Source organism: Coregonus lavaretus (genome assembly GCF_964263955.1).
Source record: "Coregonus lavaretus genome assembly, chromosome: 10".
NCBI lineage: Eukaryota > Metazoa > Chordata > Actinopteri > Salmoniformes > Salmonidae > Coregonus > Coregonus lavaretus.
This window is the reverse complement of record NC_139997.1, coordinates 61,863,725-61,883,998: the sequence shown is the minus strand read 5'-3', so window position 1 is coordinate 61,883,998 and position 20,274 is coordinate 61,863,725. Positions and strand designations below refer to the sequence as shown.

The window sequence follows — 20,274 nt, the reverse complement described above, 5'->3', positions numbered from 1 at the left end:
AAGGATCTCTCGGTACTTTGCTCCGTTCATCTTTCCCTCGATCCTGACAAGTCTCCCAGTCCTTGCAGCTGAAAGACATCCCCACAGCATGATGTTGCCACAACCATGCTTCACTGTAGGGATAGTGCCAGGTTTCCTCCAGACGTGACGCTTGGCATTCAGGCCAAAGAGTTCAATCTTTGTTCCATCAGACCAGAGAATCTTGATTCTCATGGTCTGAGAGTCCTTTAGAGGCCTTTTGGCAAACTCCAAGCGGGCTGTCATGTGTCTTTTACTGAGGAGTGGCTTCCGTCTGGCCACTCTACCATAAAGGCCTGATTGGTAGAGTGCTACAGAGATCGTTGTCCTTCTGGAAGGTTCTCCCATCTCCACAGAGGACATCTGGAGCTCTGCCAGAGTGACCATCGGGTTCTTGGTCACCTCCCTGACAAGGCCCTTCTCCCTCGATTGGTCAGTTTGGCCGGGCGGCCAGGTCTAGGAAGAGTCTTGGTGGTTCCAAACTACTTCCATTTAAGAATGATGGAGGCCACTGTGTTCTTGGGGACCTTCAATGCTGCAGAAATGTTTTGGTACCCTTCCCCAGATCTGTGCCTCGACAAAATCCTGTCTCGGGGCTCTACGGACAATTCCTTCAACCTCAAGGCTTGGTTTTTGCTCTGACATGCACTGTCAACTGTGGGACCTTATATAGACAGGTGTGTGCCTTTCCAAATCATCTCCAATCAATTGAATTTACCACAGGTGGACTCCAATCAAGTTGTAGAAACATCTCAAGGATGATCAATGGAAACAGGATGCACATATATGCACCTGAGCTAAATTTCGAGTCTCATAGCAAAGGGTCTGAATACTTATGTAAAAAAGGTATTTCTTTTTAATTTTTATAAATTTGCTAAAATGTATAAAAACCTGTTCACATTGTCATTATGGGGTATTGTGTGTAGATTGACGAGGAAAAACATTAATTTAATCAATTTTAGAATAAGGCTTTAACGTTACAAAATGTGGAACGGCTCATAATAATGGCCGGAATGGAGCAAATGGAATGGCATCAAACACCTGGAATACATTTGATACCATTCCACTGATTCTGCTCCAGTCATTATCACGAGCCCATTCTCCCCAATTAAGGTGCCACCAACCTCCTATGTTCCAAATGCACTCTGTATCAGTCTCTTTCTCTCGCTCTTTATCAGTACGCCAATCTCCCTCTCCCCCTCTTTTATTTGAGTCTTTGAAAGAGTGAAACAGAATTAAAAGATGTTGGAGGATCAATCAACTATCTTAATATGTGTAGGCCACTTAACTAGGCCTAAAAACGGTGTTATCCCCCCTCCTTTGACAAACAAGATGTCATTAGGTAAGCGAGACAAGTTACATGTTAAAACATCACTCCCCCCTGTCTCCGATGGTTAGAAGGAAAGCCTTCTATTTGGTTAGTAGCATCATAAGGGGTTTAGCCTAGTCAGTGGGGTGCAAGGTTTAGAACATAGATATAGCCTACATGGAATGTATAGAAATTGAATGCAGAAAACACAATTCTTCTTTACTGTTCTGTAAGGCAGATAGATATACAGATAACTGCCAAAATAAAGGAATCACCAACATAAAAAGTGTCTTTAATAGGGCTTTGGGCCACCACAAGCCAGAATAGCTGCATTTGCACCTTGGCATAGATTCTAAATGTGTCTGGAACTCTATTGGAGGGATGAGACACCATTCTTCCACTAGAAATTCCATAATTTGGTGTTTTGTTGATGGTGATGGATAACACTATCTCAGGCGCCGCTCCAGAATCTCTCATAAGTGTTCAATTGGGTTGTGATCTGGTGACTGAGATGGCCATGTCATACGTTTCACATCGTTTTCATGCTCATCACATCATTCAGTGACCACTCATGACCTTTGGATGGAGGCATTTGTATTTGCATTTATTAGGGATCCCCATTAGCTGCTGCCAAGGCAGGAGCTACACTTGCTGGGGTCAAAACATATTAAAGCACTTTACATTACATATAAAACAAAATATAAAACAGTACATCATATGACATTATTACACCACTACCTATCTACAATACAAAATGTTTAATACCACCATACAACAATATCACAATGTGTGTGTATTCATGTGTCTATACCCTTGTGTGTGTCTCTTCACAGTCCCCGTTGTTCCATAAGGTGTCTTTTTACCTGTTTTTGTAGTCATGGCTCTATATAGTACTGTGCGCCTCCCACAGTCTGTTCTGGACTTGGGGACTGTGAAGAGACCTCTGGAGTTATGTCTTGTGGGGTATGCATGGATTTTCCGATAGTAGTTTAAACAGTCAGCTCGGTACATTCAGCTTGTCAACACCTATTACAAAAACAAGCAGCGATGAAGTCAATCTCTCTTCCACTCTAAGCCAGGAGAGACTGACATGCATGTCATTAATGTTAGATCTCCGTGTTCTGAGCCAACTGCAATTTTCCCAAGACCCTCTTTGTGGCACCTGACCACACTACTGAACAGTAGTCTAGGTGCAACAAAACTAGGGCCTGTAGGACCTGCCTTGTTGATAGTGTTGTTAAGAAGGCAGAGCAGCGTATAATTATGGACATACTTCTCCACATCTTAGCTACTGTTGTATCAATATGCTTTGACCATGACAGTCTACAATCCAGGGTTACTCCAAGCAGTTTAGTCTCCTCAACTTGCTCAATACCCACATTATTCATTACGAGATGTACAGTTGAAGTCGGAAGTTTACATACACCTTAGCCAAATACATTTAAACTCAGTTTTTCACAGTCCTGACATTTAATCCTAGTAAAAATTCCCTGTCTTAGGTCAGTTAGGAATACCACTTTATTTTAGAGAGAATGATTTATTTCAGCTTTAATTTATTTAGTAATGTTCCCAGTGGGTCAGAAGTGTACATACACTAAATTAGTATTTGGTAGTATTGCCTTTAAATTGTTTAACTTGGGTCAAACGTTTCGGTTAGCCTTCCACAAGTTTCCCACAATATGCAATAAAATGCTAATTAATTACTTAAAAATCATACAATGTGATTTTCTGGATTTTTGTTTTAGATTCCGTCTCTCACAGTTGAAGTGTACCTATGACAAAAATTACAGACCTCTACATGCTTTGTAAGTAGGAAAACCTGCAAAATCGGCAGTGTATCAAATACTTGTTCTCCCCACTGTAGACACACTGGATGAATTCAAAGCCAGTGGCATGTCGTTAGTAAAGATGGAAAAAGCAATGGGCTTAGACTGCTGCCCTGAGGAATTCCTCATTCTACCTGGATTATGTTTGAGATGCTTCCATTAAAGAACACCCTCTAGGTTCTGTTAGACAAGAAACTCTTTATCCACATTATAGCAGGGGGTCTAAAGCCATAACACATACGTTTTTCCAGCAGCAGACTATGATCGATAATGTCAAAAGCCGCACTGAAGTCTAAAAAAACAGACCCCACAATCTTTTTATCATCAATTTCTCTGAGCCAATCATCAGTCATTTGTGTAAGTGCTGTGCTTGTTGAATGTCCTTCTCTATAAGCATGCTGAAAGTTTGTTGTCAATTTGTTTACAGTAAAATAGCATTGTATCTGGTCAAACACAATTTTTTCCAATAGTTTACTAAGGGTTGGTAACAGGCTAATTGGTCGGCTATTTGAGCCAGTAAAGGGGTCTTTACAATTCTTAGGTAGCGGAATTACTTTTGCTTCACTCTAAGCCTGTGGGCACACACATTCTAGTAGGCTTATATTGAAAATATGGCAAAAAGGAGTAGCAATATCGTCCTTTATTATCCTCAGCAATTTTCCATCCAAGTTGTCAGACACCGGTGGCTTGTCATTGTTAATAGACAACAATTATTTTTTCACCTTTTCCACACTCACTTTATGGAATTCACAATTACAATGCTTGTCTTTTATAATTTGGTCAGATATACTTGGATGTGTAGTGTCAGCAATTGTTGCTGGCATGTCATGCCTAAGTTTGCTTATCTTGCCAATGAAAAAATTATTAAAGTAGTTGGCAATATCAGTTGGTTTTGTGATGAATGAGCCATCTGATTCAATGAATGATGGAGTGGAGTTTGCCTTTTTTCCCAAAATGTCATTTTAGGTGCCCCAAAGCTTTTTACTATCATTCTTTATGTCATCTATCCTAGTTTCATAGTGCTGTTTCTTCTTCTTTTTATTCAGTTTAGTCATATGATTTCTCAATTTGCAATATGTTTGCCAATCGGTTATGCAGGCAGACTTATTTGTCATTCCTTTTGCCTCATCCCTCACAACCATACACTTTTTCAATTCTTCATCAATCCACTGGGATTTAACAGTTTTTAGAGTCATTTTCTTAATGGGTGCATGCTTATTAGTAACTGGAATAAGGAATTTCATAAATGTGTCAAGTGCAGTGTCTGTCTGCTCCTCATTACACACCACGGACCAACATATATTCTTTACATCAACAACATAGGAATCACTACAAAACATATTGTATGACCTCTTATACACAATATTAGGCCCAGCCTTTGGAACTTTGGTTTTCCTGGATATGGCTACTGTATTGTGATCACTACATCCAATGGATTTGGATACTGCTTTCAAACAAATCTTTGCAGCATTAGTAAAGATATGATCAATACATGTTGATGATTTAATTCCTGTACTGTTTGTAACCACCCTGGTAGGTTGACTGATAACCTGAACCAGGTTGCAGGCACTGGTTACAGTTCGAAGCTTTCTCTTGAGTGGGCAGCCTGATGAAACCCAGTCAATATTTAAATCACCCAGAAAGTACACTGTTAGCACTTGGTGGTTATAGTAGCTTCCCACCAGAATTGGCTTTAGGTGAGGCAGATGAACCTGTAGCCATATTACTTCAAGTATTTAACATTATATCCTCTCTAATCTTCACAGGAATGTCGTTCTGAATATAAACAGCAACACCTCCACCATTATAATTTTTATATTTTCTGTAAATGTTGTAACCTTGTATTGCTACCACTGTATCATCAAAGGTGTTATCTAACCTAGTTTCTTAAGCTACATATGTTATCGTGGGCTATTTTGAGCACTTTTCTTCTGGGATGCTTACTTGTTTTTATTGCTTTACTGGGAAGCTTACCAGCATTAGATGTGCTCATGTTCTTTATGTTAGTGTAGGGTGAGCTGCACACAGTGGACTACCACCTCAGGCACACCGGCTCAGTGCTAACAGTATAAATCTGGTTACTAGGCACATGATCACTGCAAACAACAGCTGCAGGATCAGCAGAGGCACCCAGGGCAGCTAAAGGGACACAAACCAGGTTACCCACATTGTGTCTACCGACGCCCCTGATGTAATGTACATTTGCTGAAGCATTTTGACAACTCTGCGTCACAATGGTAGGGATTAGCTGAGCTGGGCTTGGGTAATTGCTAAGTCATTGTCTCAATGCAGCCTTATAATGCTGTGAAAGGATCCAGGAACCCAAATGATTTGGTTGGATCCCATCCTCCTTATAAAACGTGTTTTGTTTCCAAAATGTATCAAAATTGTCAACAAAAATTACACCCCATTGAGCTGCAATAATCACATAGACAGTTGTGAAGAGCAAGAATCCTGCTAAAGCGTTCAATGCCACAATTCAGAGAGGGCACAGTGCCAGATATGATGGGTTTTTTGTTAGTGTCTTGCAGCTCTTTCAGCTCTTTAAAATCCAGTTTCAACTGTTCAGAGCTGCCCTTCATAATGTCATTAAAACCCACATGGACTACGATAGAATCGATTTCCATGTTCTGACATAGTACATTAGAGAGCAGCTTAGTAATGTAATTTACTCGAGCTCCGGGATAGGACATTGTTTTTGCACCAGGAACGGTCACATTTCTTACCATGGAGTTGCCCAAAATCAAGGCTGGCGAGAAGCACAAGGAAATCCACCCACTCCCACGCTTCACAGGATGCAGGCCTCCGACAGATGGAGAAGCCCTGCTCGATCCAGAGCAGGGACGGAAAGTTGTCGACGTCGACTTCGAAATCGTAGTAGTAGGCACTGCGGCCGCAGACACAGGCACCCACAGCGACAAAGGTGCGGGAAGATCAGGCTCCAGGACGGCGAAACTATTCGTTGTTTGTATCCGCTCCGGGCCTCTTGTTGGGAATGTAGAGTGCTTTGCGGGAGGTTGCTGTCTTCGGCTTCCACGGCTTGTGACATGCGACCATCGTTGATTGCCTTTCTCCTCATGCTGTGCTCCTTCGACGGCGCTATCAAATAAGGGAGCTCCGGGCAACACCGGCCAGTCGGATAACGACAAACGACAAGGCGGAGATGCATCCAACAAGCACGAACACCGTCCATCCACTGGCGTAGAAAATTTAGACATTCCACTCTGCTTTTTCCCCAGTTTCTTACGTAGGCTGGCGACCTGCGTGATCAAGGAAGCCACCTCAAGCCTATAATCCTCGGCAAGTAAACTATTGCCGCATTGGAAATCCGAGTGATCCGGTTTGTCCCGAAACAAAGCGTAATAGATACAGCTCCTACAGCGCTGGAACCATTCATCTAGTTCTCCAGACAAAGAGGGCTCCATTGCAAAACTCATATGGTACCAACTTCGTTAGCTTGGTGGCTAGCAGCTTAGCGTCTCTGTCAAGCAGGCTACAACCTTTCTCTTAAGCGGGATTCCGGGACAATAAATAGCGGTCCTAGCTGTTAAAAGCTAACCGGGTCGTGGAATCCACGCAAAAACAAGTTCTGTATTCATATTTATGAATAGCGTTTTTTTTTTTTTTTTTTCATAACTAACCAAGTGTTTTTCCATTGCCATCCTATGGGGACATAGCCATGGTAGCCAAAATAATGGACAAAATAATGGCCTGCCCAGCATTTTTATATATGACCCTAAGCATGATGGGATGTTAATTGCTTAATAACTCAGGAAACACACCTTTGTATCTTTCATTTACTCAAGTGTTTCCATAATTCTGGCAGTTACCTGTATATTCATGTCTGTTGTAGACAATTCATCTTTATTGTTTTGTAACGTTATGCCTTCATGAACAAGCCCCAGCTAGATAGGTAGCCTAGTTGTATTCTCAAACACATAAGCTCCCACTGACAATGACACAAGCTGTAGCTTATGCCAGATCACTAACATGTAGCCTTACCTCGACACAGATCAGGACAGGAGGCTTTATGTTATGCACGATATGCAAACAAATATAGCGCCCAGTTTCCTGTAAACATCAGCTGTTGACAATGTATTGATTAACCAGAGAAGATGGAACGTGGTTACATTGTTGCAATGAATGCATGAACAGAATGGAAAGGAAGGAAGCTGTTTAATAAAAATAAAAATAAACTCTCTGCAACACTTTGCTTTGGCCCCTTCACTCTTCATTCAATGAAAGAGTGGGGTTTTATGCGTGTGTTTTAAGCATCATATTATTAGACTACCCAAAGCAGCCAGTCAATCGGTTAGCCTAGTGTGGTATGTGGACTATCAAACTTACTCTCGGTGATCTTCTGCAAGCCCAGTACGTCCTCAGGAGTGATCACTGTGTTCGCGAGAAGGTCCTCCTCCTTGGTCGCCGGGACCCCCACGTCCGTCGAGTTGCAGCCTTTCTTGACTTTCATCGCTGCGGTTGGGTTTGGGTTTGCGTTCGGGTTTGGGCTTGCGTTCGGGTTACTGCTGCTTCCTCCGCTATCTCTTCCGCCACCGCAACTGCCAGGATTATTACCGGTAGACTTCTTAGGGCTTGACGGGTCCTGGCTGTTGCGTCTGCTGGTGCAAGAATAGCTCATTCTCTGTCCCTCCTCCCCCTTCTCCTAGCCCGGGCCTGCAAGATACAAAACAGTCGTCCTCCCTCCCTCCCCTCTTCCTTCTCTCTCTCCCTCTGCGAAGGCTGCACAGCTGCTGTCTGTAGCTCCTTGGTGCTTAATTCAAATCCCTTCTTCTTTCCAAGCTGAGGTCTGCAGGAGATGATGCTGCTGTAGTGTTGCTCTCTCTCCTCCCTTCATCAAACAAATCCACCAACAACGCACTGTATCCTATGTCCAAAACAGTCTCTGGTGGTGTCGTCTGCTGGCTTGCAGCTGCCTCGTAAAGATTGCAAGGCAAAGTGAGATTTGTGCCTTTTGGTCAATAATTGGAAAAAGGGGTGTGGTGGGTTGATGGTTTTTTAAACCGTCTCTAGGAAGTGGCAGCGCATCATCTTCTTTTGTCGAGCCCTGGTTAAGATCCAAATGGCCAAACTGCAGCTTATCCACAAACTGCAGCTTTGACATCTGATATAATATCCTATTTGATCCCTATTGGGCGCTACCCCTCTCTCATAATTATGGTATGGTCCGTTTGGATGTCACTCAAAAAATGTTTTGTTTTATCAGCTGAAATTATGCTGCCTGCTGATTCCATCAATTGAAGGCAAGTAGGCCTATTGGTTTGTCAGAGGACCAAACAGATATATTAATCATATGGGGTAGGCCTATAAACCTATATAGCCTATATTTCTCCAGATTATTTCATTATTTGCAGCACATGCATTAGGAAGTGCAGTTGAGTAATAGATCAGAACCACAACACTGAATGCCTTAGTAGTATTTAATTAGTCTCCGTAGAGATACGAGTTACCTCACACGATGTACCAATATTCCGGCTTGCCTAGGGTCTGAGTTAACCTAACGTAGAAGGCGTAGAAAGATGCCTGAGCCGAATCCCAACTTCCGTTTTTCAGGGGAAACGGAAGTTAGGTTGAAAATACTGTACCCTTGAAAACCAGAAACATCTGCTTTCTGCCGACTTCGCGGAGAGTGGGTCTGACTTTCCGAGACTAGTATTTCATTGGATAACATAGCCTATTAGTACCAAACCCCGTACTGATCAGACCGTGTAGTGTCACTGAACTAGACAGCAGTCTATACATCATTTAGGTTTATTTCCTATAGGGTCATAGGTTGCATATTAAAAAAGCGGCCTTCTCTCCTTGCCTCTGCAATACAGCAGATGTCAAGCTGAGGTTTGCATTCACCTGGCTGGCCTGTTCTTTCAGATCAGTGAGAAGGAAGGTGCATGTGGACAAGGCAACTTTAGGTTATTAAAATGTACCATATGGTAAAACAGACAGGCCTATGCCAGTATGGCCAATGACATACAGTCTAGTCCATGAGATTTCTAGTGAATATCCCAGACATTCTGGAATGTCAAACAGATTCTGGAATGTCACAGTTGTTCCAGAATGTCACAGCAGTTCTACAAGTTCTCACTCATCCATGAGGAAATGCTACATCCTAAAGGCCAGCTGCATCTACTGCAGAGCCAGTCACAGTGGACATTTCAGGATGGGTTGGTTGTCATGGTTTGGGTGTCATCAATGCTGAAAAGGGAGCATTTTCTAATTTGTCCTGAAAAGTCCATTTGGAAAAATTACATTGCTGAGTTTGTTTTCTATAGTACATTTCCATAAAAGGTGCAAGAACGGAAAGAGAACACTGCAAAAGAAAAGGGCGGACTCTATGATTGTGGAGAATGATTAGCAGTCTTTTCTTTGTAGATAATGTTTTTGCTTTTTCACCCCCACATTTTTTTGCAGCGAGAGAAGAATCTGTTACAAAACAGGATTCATTCATTCATCCTAAACAAACAGCAACCTGTGAGGGAAAAAAGTGAGGGAAAAAAGTATTTGATCCCCTGCTGATTTTGTACGTTTGCCCACTGACAAAGACATGATCAGTCTATAATTTTAATGGTAGTTTTATTTGAACAGTGTGAGACAGAACAACAACAAAAAAATCCAGAAAAACTAATGTCAAAAATGTTACGAATTGATTTGCATTTTAATGAGGGAAATAAATATTTGACCCCTCTGCAAAACATGACTTAGTACTTGGTGGCAAAACCCTTGTTGGCAATCACAGAGTTCAGACGTTTCTTGTAGTTGGCCACCAGGTTTGCACACATCTCAGGAGGGATTTTGTTCCACTCCTCTTTGCAGATCTTCTCCAAGTCCTTCTCCAGTGGTCCTCTGTAGCTCAGCTGGTAGAGCACGGCGCTTGTAACGCTAAGGTAGTGGGTTCGATCCCCGGGACCACCCATACACAAAAAAAAAAAAAAAATGTATGCACGCATGACTGTAAGTCGCTTTGGATAAAAGCGTCTGCTAAATGGCATATTATTATTATTATATTATAAGTCATTAAGGTTTCGAGGCTGACGTTTGGCAACTCGAACCTTCAGCTCCCTCCACAGATTTTCTATGGGACTAAGGTCTGGAGACTGGCTAGGCCGCTCCAGGACCTTAATGTGCTTCTTCTTGAGCCACTCCTTTGTTGCCTTGGCCGTGTGTTTTGGGTCATTGTCATGCTGGAATACCCATCCACGACCATCCACGACCCATTTTCAATGCCCTGGCTGAGGGAAGGAGGTTCTCACCGTCCCTTTGATGCGGTGAAGTTGTCCTGTCCCCTTAGCAGAAGAACACCCCCAAAGCATAATGTTTCCACCTCCATGTTTGACGGTGGGGATGGTGTTCTTGGGGTCATAGGCAGCATTCCTCCTCCTCCAAACACGGTGAGTTGAGTTGATGCCAAAGAGCTCGATTTTGGTCTCATCTGACCACAACACTTTCACCTAGTTCTCCTCTGAATCATTCAGATGTTCATTGTAAACTTCAGACGGCCCTGTATATGTGTTTTCTTGAGCAGGGGACCTTGCGGGCGCTGCAGGATTTCAGTCCTTCACGGCGTAGTGTGTTACCAATTGTTTTCTTGGTGATTATGGTCCCAGCTGCCTTGAGATCAATTAACAAGATCCTCCCGTGTAGTTCTTGGCTGATTCCTCACCGTTCTCATGATCATTGCAACTCCACGAGGTAAGATCTTGCATGGAGCCCCAGGCCGAGGGAGATTGACAGTTATTTTGTGTTTCTTCCATTTGCGAATAATCGCACCAACTGTTGTCACCTTCTCACCAAGCTGCTTGGCGATGGTCTTGTAGCCCATTCCAGCCTTGTGTAGGTCTACAATCTTGTCCCTGACATCCTTGGAGTGCTCTTTGGTCTTGGCCATGGTGGAGAGTTTGGAATCTGATTGATTTATTGCTTCTGTGGACAGGTGTCTTTTATACAGGCACTCCCTTTAAGAGTGTGCTCCTAATCTCAGCTCGTTACCTGTATAAAAGACACCTGGGAGCCAGAAATCTTTCTGATTGAGAGGGGGTCAAATACTTATTTCCCTCATTAAAATGCAAATCAATTTATAACATTTTTGACATGCGTTTTTCTGGATTTCTTTGTTGTTACTCTGTCTCTCACTGTTCAAATAAACCTACCATTAAAATTATAGACTGATCATTTCTTTGTCAATGGGCAAACGTACAAAATCAGCAGGGGATCAAATACTTTTTTCCCTTACTTTAAATGTTCATCTGATACAGTGATTATGTTCCTTAGCATAGATCTAAGGCGTGTATGTGTGTGTATGTGTGTGTGTGTGCGCGTGCGTGTGTGTTGAATGGCTGATGTCTGTATACGGTAGAGTATATATGGTCACAGAGAGCTCCTCCCATAGGCTTGCTGACAGTGCTTGACTCTTTGTCACGTCTGGGCTGCTGCAAACATCAGCAGAAACACACACAGACACACACACACACAGAGGAATAAATGCTAAGGGTGTCACACGGACGCACAAACACACACACACATTGATATGCTTTATACACATTCTAGCAGCAAAGCCGCAGCACACCAACACATCCAAAACATATGCATAGACCCACATTCACTGAGAAACACACACACACACACACACACACACACACACACACACACACACACACACACACAGAGAGAGAGAGAGGCCTGAGAAATGTGCTGACCTTAGTAAGCTGTTCCCAATAAGTTCATTGTTTGGTGAGAGGAGTGGAGTGGATGGATGCTGTAGCCTCTGTTAGATGTTAAGCATTGTACAGTCCCACCAGTCTCTCTCTATATTGTTTTGTCCCATCTCTGCTTGTTTGCTTTAGCAGCACAATGACATACATGGGAGAGAGGCATAGAGCCATAGAGATTTAGAAGAGTCTGTAGCGTTTTACTATATCCTCTGTCCTCTCTGCTCTCCCATTGTACCAGACAGAGCGAGCCCTGCCTTACGTATGGATAGGCAATAAACTGTACATGGAAATAATGGCAGCTCCACAATTCATGTTCATTTAGATTCATAAAAGAAAAGAAAAGGAAAGTTGCCTCCAGCATACAAGTGTACATACAGTGGGGGGAAAAAGTATTTAGTCAGCCACCAATTGTGCAAGTTCTCCCACTTAAAAATATGAGAGAGGCCTGTAATTTTCATCATAGGTACACGTCAACTATGACAGACAAAATGAGAAAAAAAAATCCAGAAAATCACATTGTAGGATTTTTAATGAATTTATTTGCAAATTATGGTGGAAAATAAGTATTTGGTCAATAACAAAAGTTTCTCAATACTTTGTTATATACCCTTTGTTGGCAATGACACAGGTCAAACGTTTTCTGTAAGTCTTCACAAGGTTTTCAAACACTGTTGCTGGTGTTTTGGCCCATTCCTCCATGCAGATCTCCTCTAGAGCAGTGATGATTTGGGGCTTTCGCTGGGCAACATGGACTTTCAACTCCCTCCAAAGATTTTCTATGGGGTTGAGATCTGGAGACTGGCTAGGCCACTCCAGGACCTTGAAATGCTTCTTACGAAGCCACTCCTTCGTTGCCCGGGCGGTGTGTTTGGGATCATTGTCATGCTGAAAGACCCAGCCACGTTTCATCTTCAATGCCCTTGCTGATGGAAGGAGGTTTTCACTCAAAATCTCATGATACATGGCCCCATTCATTCTTTCCTTTACACGGATCAGTCGTCCTGATCCCTTTGCAGAAAAACAGCCCCAAAGCATGATGTTTTCTCCCCCATGCTTCACAGTAGGTATGGTGTTCTTTGGATGCAACTCAGCATTCTTTGTCCTCCAAACACGACGAGTTGAGTTTTTACCAAAAAGTTCTATTTTGGTTTCATCTGACCATATGACATTCTCCCAATCATCTTCTGGATCATCCAAATGCACTCTAGCAAACTTCAGACGGGCCTGGACATGTACTGGCTTAAGCAGGGGGACACGTCTTGCACTGCAGGATTTGAGTCCCTGGCGGCGTAGTGTGTTACTGATGGTAGGCTTTGTTACTTTGGTCCCAGCTCTTTGCAGGTCATTCACTAGGTCCCCCCGTGTGGTTCTGGGATTTTTGCTCACCGTTCTTGTGATCATTTTGACCCCACGGGGTGAGATCTTGCATGTGGTCTTGTATGTCTTCCATTTCCTAATAATTGCTCCCACAGTTGATTTCTTCAAACCAAGCTGCTTACCTATTGCAGATTCAGTCTTCCCAGCCTGGTGCAGGTCTACAATTTTGTTTCTGGTGTCCTTTGACAGCTCTTTGGTCTTGGCCATAGTGGAGTTTGGAGTGTGACTGTTTGAGGTTGTGGACAGGTGTCTTTTATACTGATAACAAGTTCAAACAGGTGCCATTAATACAGGTAACGAGTGGAGGACAGAGGAGCCTCTTAAAGAAGAAGTTACAGGTCTGTGAGAGCCAGAAATCTTGCTTGTTTGTAGGTGACCAAATACTTATTTTCCACCATAATTTGCAAATAAATTCATTAAAAATCCTACAATGTGATTTTCTGGAATTTTTTCTCAATTTGTCTGTCATAGTTGACGTGTACCTATGATGAAAATTACAGGCCTCTCTCATCTTTTTAAGTGGGAGAACTTGCACAATTGGTGGCTGACTAAATACTTTTTTTCCCCACTGCACACAAGCATATACAGTACCGGTCAAAAGTTTGGACACACCTACTCATTCAAGGGTTTTTCTGTATTTTTACTATTTCTACATTGTAGAATAATAGTGAAGACATCAAAACTATGAAATAACACATATGGAATCATGTAGTAACCAAAAAAGTGTTAAACAAATCAGAATATATGTTATAATTGAGATTTTTCAAAGTAGCCACCCTTTGCCTTGATGACAGCTTTGCACACTCTTGGCATTCTCTCTACCAGTTTCATGAGGTAGTCACCTGGAATGCATTTCAATTAACAGGTTTGCCTTCTTAAAAGTTAATTTGTGGAATTACTTTCCTTCTTAATGCGTTTGAGCCAATCGGTTGTGTTGTGACAAGGTAGGGGTGTTATACAGAAGATAGCCCTATTTGGTAAAATACCAAGTCCATATTATGGCAAGAACAGCTCAAAAAAGCAAAGAGTAACCAAAGTCCATCATTACTTTAAGACACGAAGTCAGTCAATCTGGAAAATGTCAAGAACTTTGAAAGTTTCTTCAAGTGCAGTCGCAAAAACCATCAAGCACTATGATAAAACTGGCTCTCATGAGGACCACCTCAGGAAAGGAAGACCCAGAGTTACCTCTGCTGCAGAGGATAAGTTCATTAGAGTTAACTGCACCTCAGATTGCAGCCCTAATAAATGCTTCACAGAGTTCAAGTAACAGACACATCTCAACATGAACTGTTCAGAAGAGACTGCGTGAATCAGGCCTTCATGGTCGAATTGCTGCAAAGAAACCACTAATAAAGGACACCAATAATAAGAAGAGACTTGCTTGGGCCAAGAAACACGAGCAATGGACATTAGACTGGTGGAAATTTGTCCTTTGATCTGGAGTCCAAATTGGAGATTTTTGGTTCCAACCGCCTTGTCTTTGTGAGATGCGGTGTGGGTGAACGGATGATCTACACATGTGTATTTCCCACGTAAAGCATGGAGGAGGAGGTGTTATGGTTTGGGGGTGCTTTACTGGTGACACTGTCTGTGATTTATTTAGAATTCAAGGCACACTTAACCAGCATGGCTACCACAGCATTCTGCAGCGATACGCCATCCCATCTGGTTTGGGCTTAGTGAGATTATCATTTGTTTTTCAGGACAATGACCCAACACACCTCCAGGCTGTGTAAGGGCTATTTTACCAAGAAGGTGAGTGTTGGAGTGCCGCATCAGATGACCTGGCCTCCACAATCCCCCGACCTCAACCAAATTGAGATGGTTTGGGATGAGTCTGACCGCAGAGTGAAGGAACTCCTTCAAGACTGTTGGAAAAGCATTCCAGGTGAAACTGGTTGAGAGAATGCCAAGAGTGTGCAAAGCTGTCATCAAGGCAAAGGGTGGATATTTGAAGAATCTCAAATATAACACCAATTTTGATTTGTTTAACACTTTTTTGGTGACTACATTATTCCATATTTGTTATTTCATAGTTTTGATGTCTTCACTATTATTCTACAATGTAGAAAATATCACAAATAAAGAAAAACCCTTGAATGAGTAGGTGTGTCCAAACTTTTGACTGGAACTGTAGACAAAAACCAAAGATATCTTGGAAGAATCTTGAATATGACTGAAATGTTGATGTTGATAGCTTGTGTAAATAATTAGGTACATACTTAACTATACACTACTTTAGAACACAAACTAATGAACATTGCCTATGTGAACAGTGAGTAACATTGACAAACAACTCTTCTGAATCTCATCCATATATTGCAACATCACTTCAGAGGAGAACAGATCTATTTGCTCTCTGTATCCATGGCAAGAAGAGCTCTTCTTTTTCATCAATGAACTTCTCCATCTATTTCTCTCTTTCTCTCACTTTTACACCACCCCCACATCTAATATTTTATTTAATCATGGTCCATTCACATGGTCCATTCACGCTGGCAATCAGAAATAACCAGCCAATACCAAAAAAACAGCACCAGTCTTTGCCAATGTATAGATCTACCCAACCACCACCCCCTCCCCCATGGCAGAGGCCAGGTTTCTATTTCCCCCTCATTGCCCCCCTGGCATTGTACCACTGCCCCCTCACCCTAACAAATGTCCTACTACTATTTCCAAAACGCTGATCAGTTATGTAATTCCCAAATGACCCGTAAAGTGTATTTTTGACCAACACTGTTACACTGAGCTAAAAATGCCTAGTAAGTAAAGTTATATTATATTGTTGTCATAATAAAGAGTTAGTGGTATACTTAAGCAATAAGGCCCGAGGGGGTGTGGTATATGTCCAATATGCTATGGCTAATGGCTGTTCTTTCCACGACGCAACGCGGAGTGCCTGGATACAGCCCTTAGCTGTTGTATATTGGCCACATACTACAAACCCCCAAGGTGCCTTATTGCTATTATAAACTGGTTACCAACACAATTAGCACAGTAAACAAGTAATTTCTTGTCACACCCGTGGTATATTGCCTGAAATACCATGGCTTTCAGCCAATCAGCATCCAGGAGCCAAACTACCCGGTTTATAATGGCCAATATACCAAGGCTAAGGGCTGTTCTTATGCACGACGCTAAGCCTATTGTTATTATAAATTGGTTGCCAACATCAATAGAACGGTAAACAAGTATTTTTTGTGTCATACCCTTGGTCTATTGCATTGCGTGTAGCTCAGTTGGTAGAGCATGGCGTTTGCAATGCCAGGGTTGTGGGTTCGATTCCCACGGGGGGGCAGTATGAAAATGTATGCACTCACTAACTGTAAGTCGCTCTGGATAAGAGCGTCTGTTAAACGACTAAAATGTAAAATGTAAATGATATACACACGGCTGAAATGCTGTTTCAATCAATCAGCATCCAGGACCCAAACTACCCGGTTTATAATAGTTTTTACACACTGAGTATACCAAACAATAGGAACACCAAACACTTTTTGTCTTGCCCATTCATCCTCTAAATGGCACACATACACAATCCATGTCTCAATTGTCTCAAGGCTTAGAAATCCATCTTTAACCTGTCTCCTCCCCTTCATCTACACTGATTGAAGTGGATTTAACAAGTGACATCAATAAGGGATCATAGCTTTCACTTGGATTCACCTGGTCAGTCTATGTCATGGAAAGAGCAGGTGTTCTTAATGTTTTGTATACTCAGTGGATATCGTATACTCTAGGTGTGTTTGTTTTAACGTGTGTACAGTGTGTGAATTCTGTTTGTGTTTTTCTATGTTGGTCTGTCTGTGTCTACATTGGTGTGACAGTATGTGTCTGTAGGTCTGTGTTCCTACGTTATTTGTGCGTGTGCGTGCGTGTGTGTATATGTATGTGTGTTAACCCCATCTCAGGCAGACTCAAGCTCAGTAACAATGGATCCCAAAACAAAGTGCTGACAGTGAAGTGGGTGTGGCCGACCCCCTAGCCCCAGGCCTCGGGGGTGTATATATACCCACACACACACCTCCCTGGCAGACCGCTCAGTGGAACCCTGTGACACACAGCTTACGTTTTAGGTAGGTCTGCTAGCACATAGCTTCATGTTTATCTAACAGACTTAATTTAGTCCTATCTGTTTGAATAGGTCTGATCTGATGGGCCTTGACACATAGCTTTATGTTTATCTAACTATAAAGCTAGATCATTGGAGATTCTCCATTGAGCATGTTTTTTTAAGTTCATGACGTTAGGCTTCAGGCTTGATCTGGGTCCCGGAATCCAGCCCATAGACTTCTATTTGTCTGTGTGATAGAGCTTAGCAGGGCTATTAGAGCAGGGGACAATAGGGTAGTGTTTCCTAAATGATGTATCTGGAACCAGTGGTGGGTGGTGCCTGGGAGTTGTCACTGAAGACAATACATTTTTGTTTTGTTTTATCTTCTTTGGAGGATTACAATACTATTATTTGAACGGCTTCAGTTTAGGTGGATCATGGTATAAAATAGTCTAAGAACCATTGAGGCTATGATGATAGGGAGCTTACATTTACATTGACATTTTAGTCATTTAGCAGACGCTCTTATCCAGAGCGACTTACAGTTAGTGAGTGCATACATTTTCATACTGGCCCCCCGTGGGAGAGGTATGAATGGCTGGTCATCATGCATAGATCACTCTATTTAAAAGAGCTTATTAGGGCTTTGGAAGAGCAGCAGAATAACAAGGTGGATAGAGCTGGTCAAGCATCTGTCTGAAGGCTTTACCTCATGAGTCAATGAACTGTGTTGTTCTGTAGCTACATGTCCGGGGACCAGAGGCTATGGGCCATTCACTGGGAGCGTCAAGACAATGTGGGATGTCTTAGTGAATTATTTATATGTATATACAGTGATGATTGTCTATATGCAGAGACATGCTTGGAGAAAAATGTCAGTATGGATGATTGCATGTTTATTTATTTGTTTTAACTCCCGTCCCTGTCTCTCTCCCTCCCTCCTCTCTGTCTCCAGGTCAGCACTGAGACAGAAGGACATAATGGCTCTGACCAACCCCATGAACCCCATGAACCCCATGCCCATGGGCCCATGGAAGATCACTGTGTACGACCAGGAGTACTTCCAGGGAAAACGTATGGAGTTCACCGCCTGCTGCCAGAACATCATGGAGTGTGGCATGGAGAACATCCGCTCCCTGAAGGTCGAGTGTGGAGTGTAAGTAGTCCCAAAACCTTTCCCAAAACATGAAAGAGGTTTTCCAGCAGGCTAGCATGAGCCAATGGCAGCCATTATTACATTGGGCACTGACTAATCTCTCTCTCTCCTTATTCATCTCTTCTTTCTGTTCTCTCTCCATCCATCACTGTCTCTCTTTCCTTGATTTCAATCAAAATATCTCCCTTTCTTTTCTCTCTTCCTTCCTCTCCCTACCTTCCTTTGTCTCCCTACATCGCCCTCTCTCTCATTCCATCTCCCTCCATCACTATCTCACTCTTTCCATCTCCCTTTCTCTCCCTCCCTCCCTCCATCCATCCCTCCCTCCATCCATCCATCCATCTTCCTCCCTCTAGCTGGGTGGGTTATGAGCACTCCAGTTTCAGTGGCCAGCAGTTTGTCTTGGAGAAGGGAGACTACCCCCGTTTCGAGGCCTACAGCGGCAGCAACTCCTACCGCATCGAGAGGATGATCTCCTTCAGACCCATCTGCTCCGCTGTGAGTCACTCCACATTATCACAGATCCTCACATTATCATAGCAACATTATCAACAGTATCTACAATACATCACATCAGACTGCATTACCTTTACTTTATTACATAATGAACATAACATCCGATCACATTACATTATCATGCCAATGTTACCAGATAATATTTACATTGCATAACATTGTATAACCTTATGATACATTTGATTAGCAATAACAATATATTAAATACTATAAGAATGTAAACTGTGTGTTACAATGTCTGTCTTTTCATCCCATCATGTCTCTCTTGCTCATCGCTCTCACCATCCCTCCTTTCTCTCTCTATCTCCCTCTCTCCATCTCTCTCAGAGCCACAAGGAGTCCCGTATGACCATCTATGAGAAGGAGAACATGATTGGTCGCCAGTTTGAGATGTGTGATGACTACCCCTCCCTGCAGGCCATGGGCTGGTTCAACAATGAGGTTGGATCCATGCACATCCAGAGTGGAGCGTAAGCATATTAATTCCATGACAGGGACACTGCCACTTCACACTAAATATACTACCACTGCTACTTCTGTACACTACTACTCTACTACACTTGTACTACCACTACTTGTACACTACCGTAACAGACCAATATCTACTGCTAATAATGACTGCTTCTACTACTAGTGCTACTACTACTGTACATTTCCGGCACAGACCAATCTCTACTATTAATAATAACTGCTACTTATACTTCTACTACTACTACAACAACACTACCGCCAAAGGCCAACCTCTACTCTATAATTGCATACCTGAAGCTGCTACTCCAATACCACACTACTGTAGTGATTTTTGCACTTATATTGCCTGCACTACTCTGTCCTATTGCCAAGTTGATCCTCACCCTCATTCCCATTGGCCCACTCTGACTCACCTCACAGTAACAGTGTATCTGATTGGCCTGATCTCTTCTCTCCCTGTAGCTTCGTGTGCTACCAGTTCCCCGGCTACCGTGGCCACCAGTACATCATGGAGTGCGACTGCCATGGAGGAGAGTACAAGTGTTACCGTGAGTTTGGCTCCCACGCTCAGACCCCTCAGATCCAGTCCATCAGGAGGATTCAGCACTGAGCAGGAAACACCATCCCTCCTCTTCTACTCCTCCTCTCCTTCTTCTTCCTCTTGTTATACTTCCTACTCCTCTTCCCTCTCTTCTCTCCCTTCTCCTGCGCCTCCTCTCCCTCGCCGCTCCATGTTCCACTAATCAGGCTAGTCCAGGCAGGATTTCAGGCCGGGCCTCAGGTGCTTATTGGCACAAAAAGAAAGAACTACAAAAAAAGAA

General features: G+C 42.7%; 2 protein-coding genes across 4 annotated transcripts in view; one reads left to right on the top strand and one right to left on the bottom strand.

The window, feature by feature from the left end:
- Positions 1 to 7,792, bottom strand: part of LOC311135598 (protein unc-119 homolog A-like) — a gene marked incomplete at both ends in the record, with an annotated part of 57,852 nt that extends 50,060 nt beyond the window's left edge. For 2 of the 3 annotated variants that reach the window (XM_084169609.1, XM_084169610.1), the window contains one exon: positions 7,501 to 7,624. In XM_084169609.1, coding sequence (XP_084025735.1) covers positions 7,501 to 7,624 — 124 coding nt within the window. Of the gene's footprint in view, positions 1 to 7,500 lie in introns of all 3 variants that reach the window. The other variant, XM_084169608.1, reaches the window with a different exon arrangement.
- A 10,498-nt stretch (positions 7,793 to 18,290) lies between these two features.
- LOC311135597 (beta-crystallin A1-like) lies at positions 18,291 to 20,063 on the top strand (the record flags this gene model as incomplete). The annotated part of the gene is made up of 4 exons (XM_084169607.1): positions 18,291 to 18,466; positions 18,823 to 18,964; positions 19,310 to 19,452; positions 19,916 to 20,063. The coding sequence occupies 4 exons, from the start codon at positions 18,291 to 18,293 to the stop codon at positions 20,061 to 20,063; spliced, it is 609 nt and encodes a 202-aa protein (XP_084025733.1).
- Between the last annotated feature and the right edge of the window lie 211 nt (positions 20,064 to 20,274).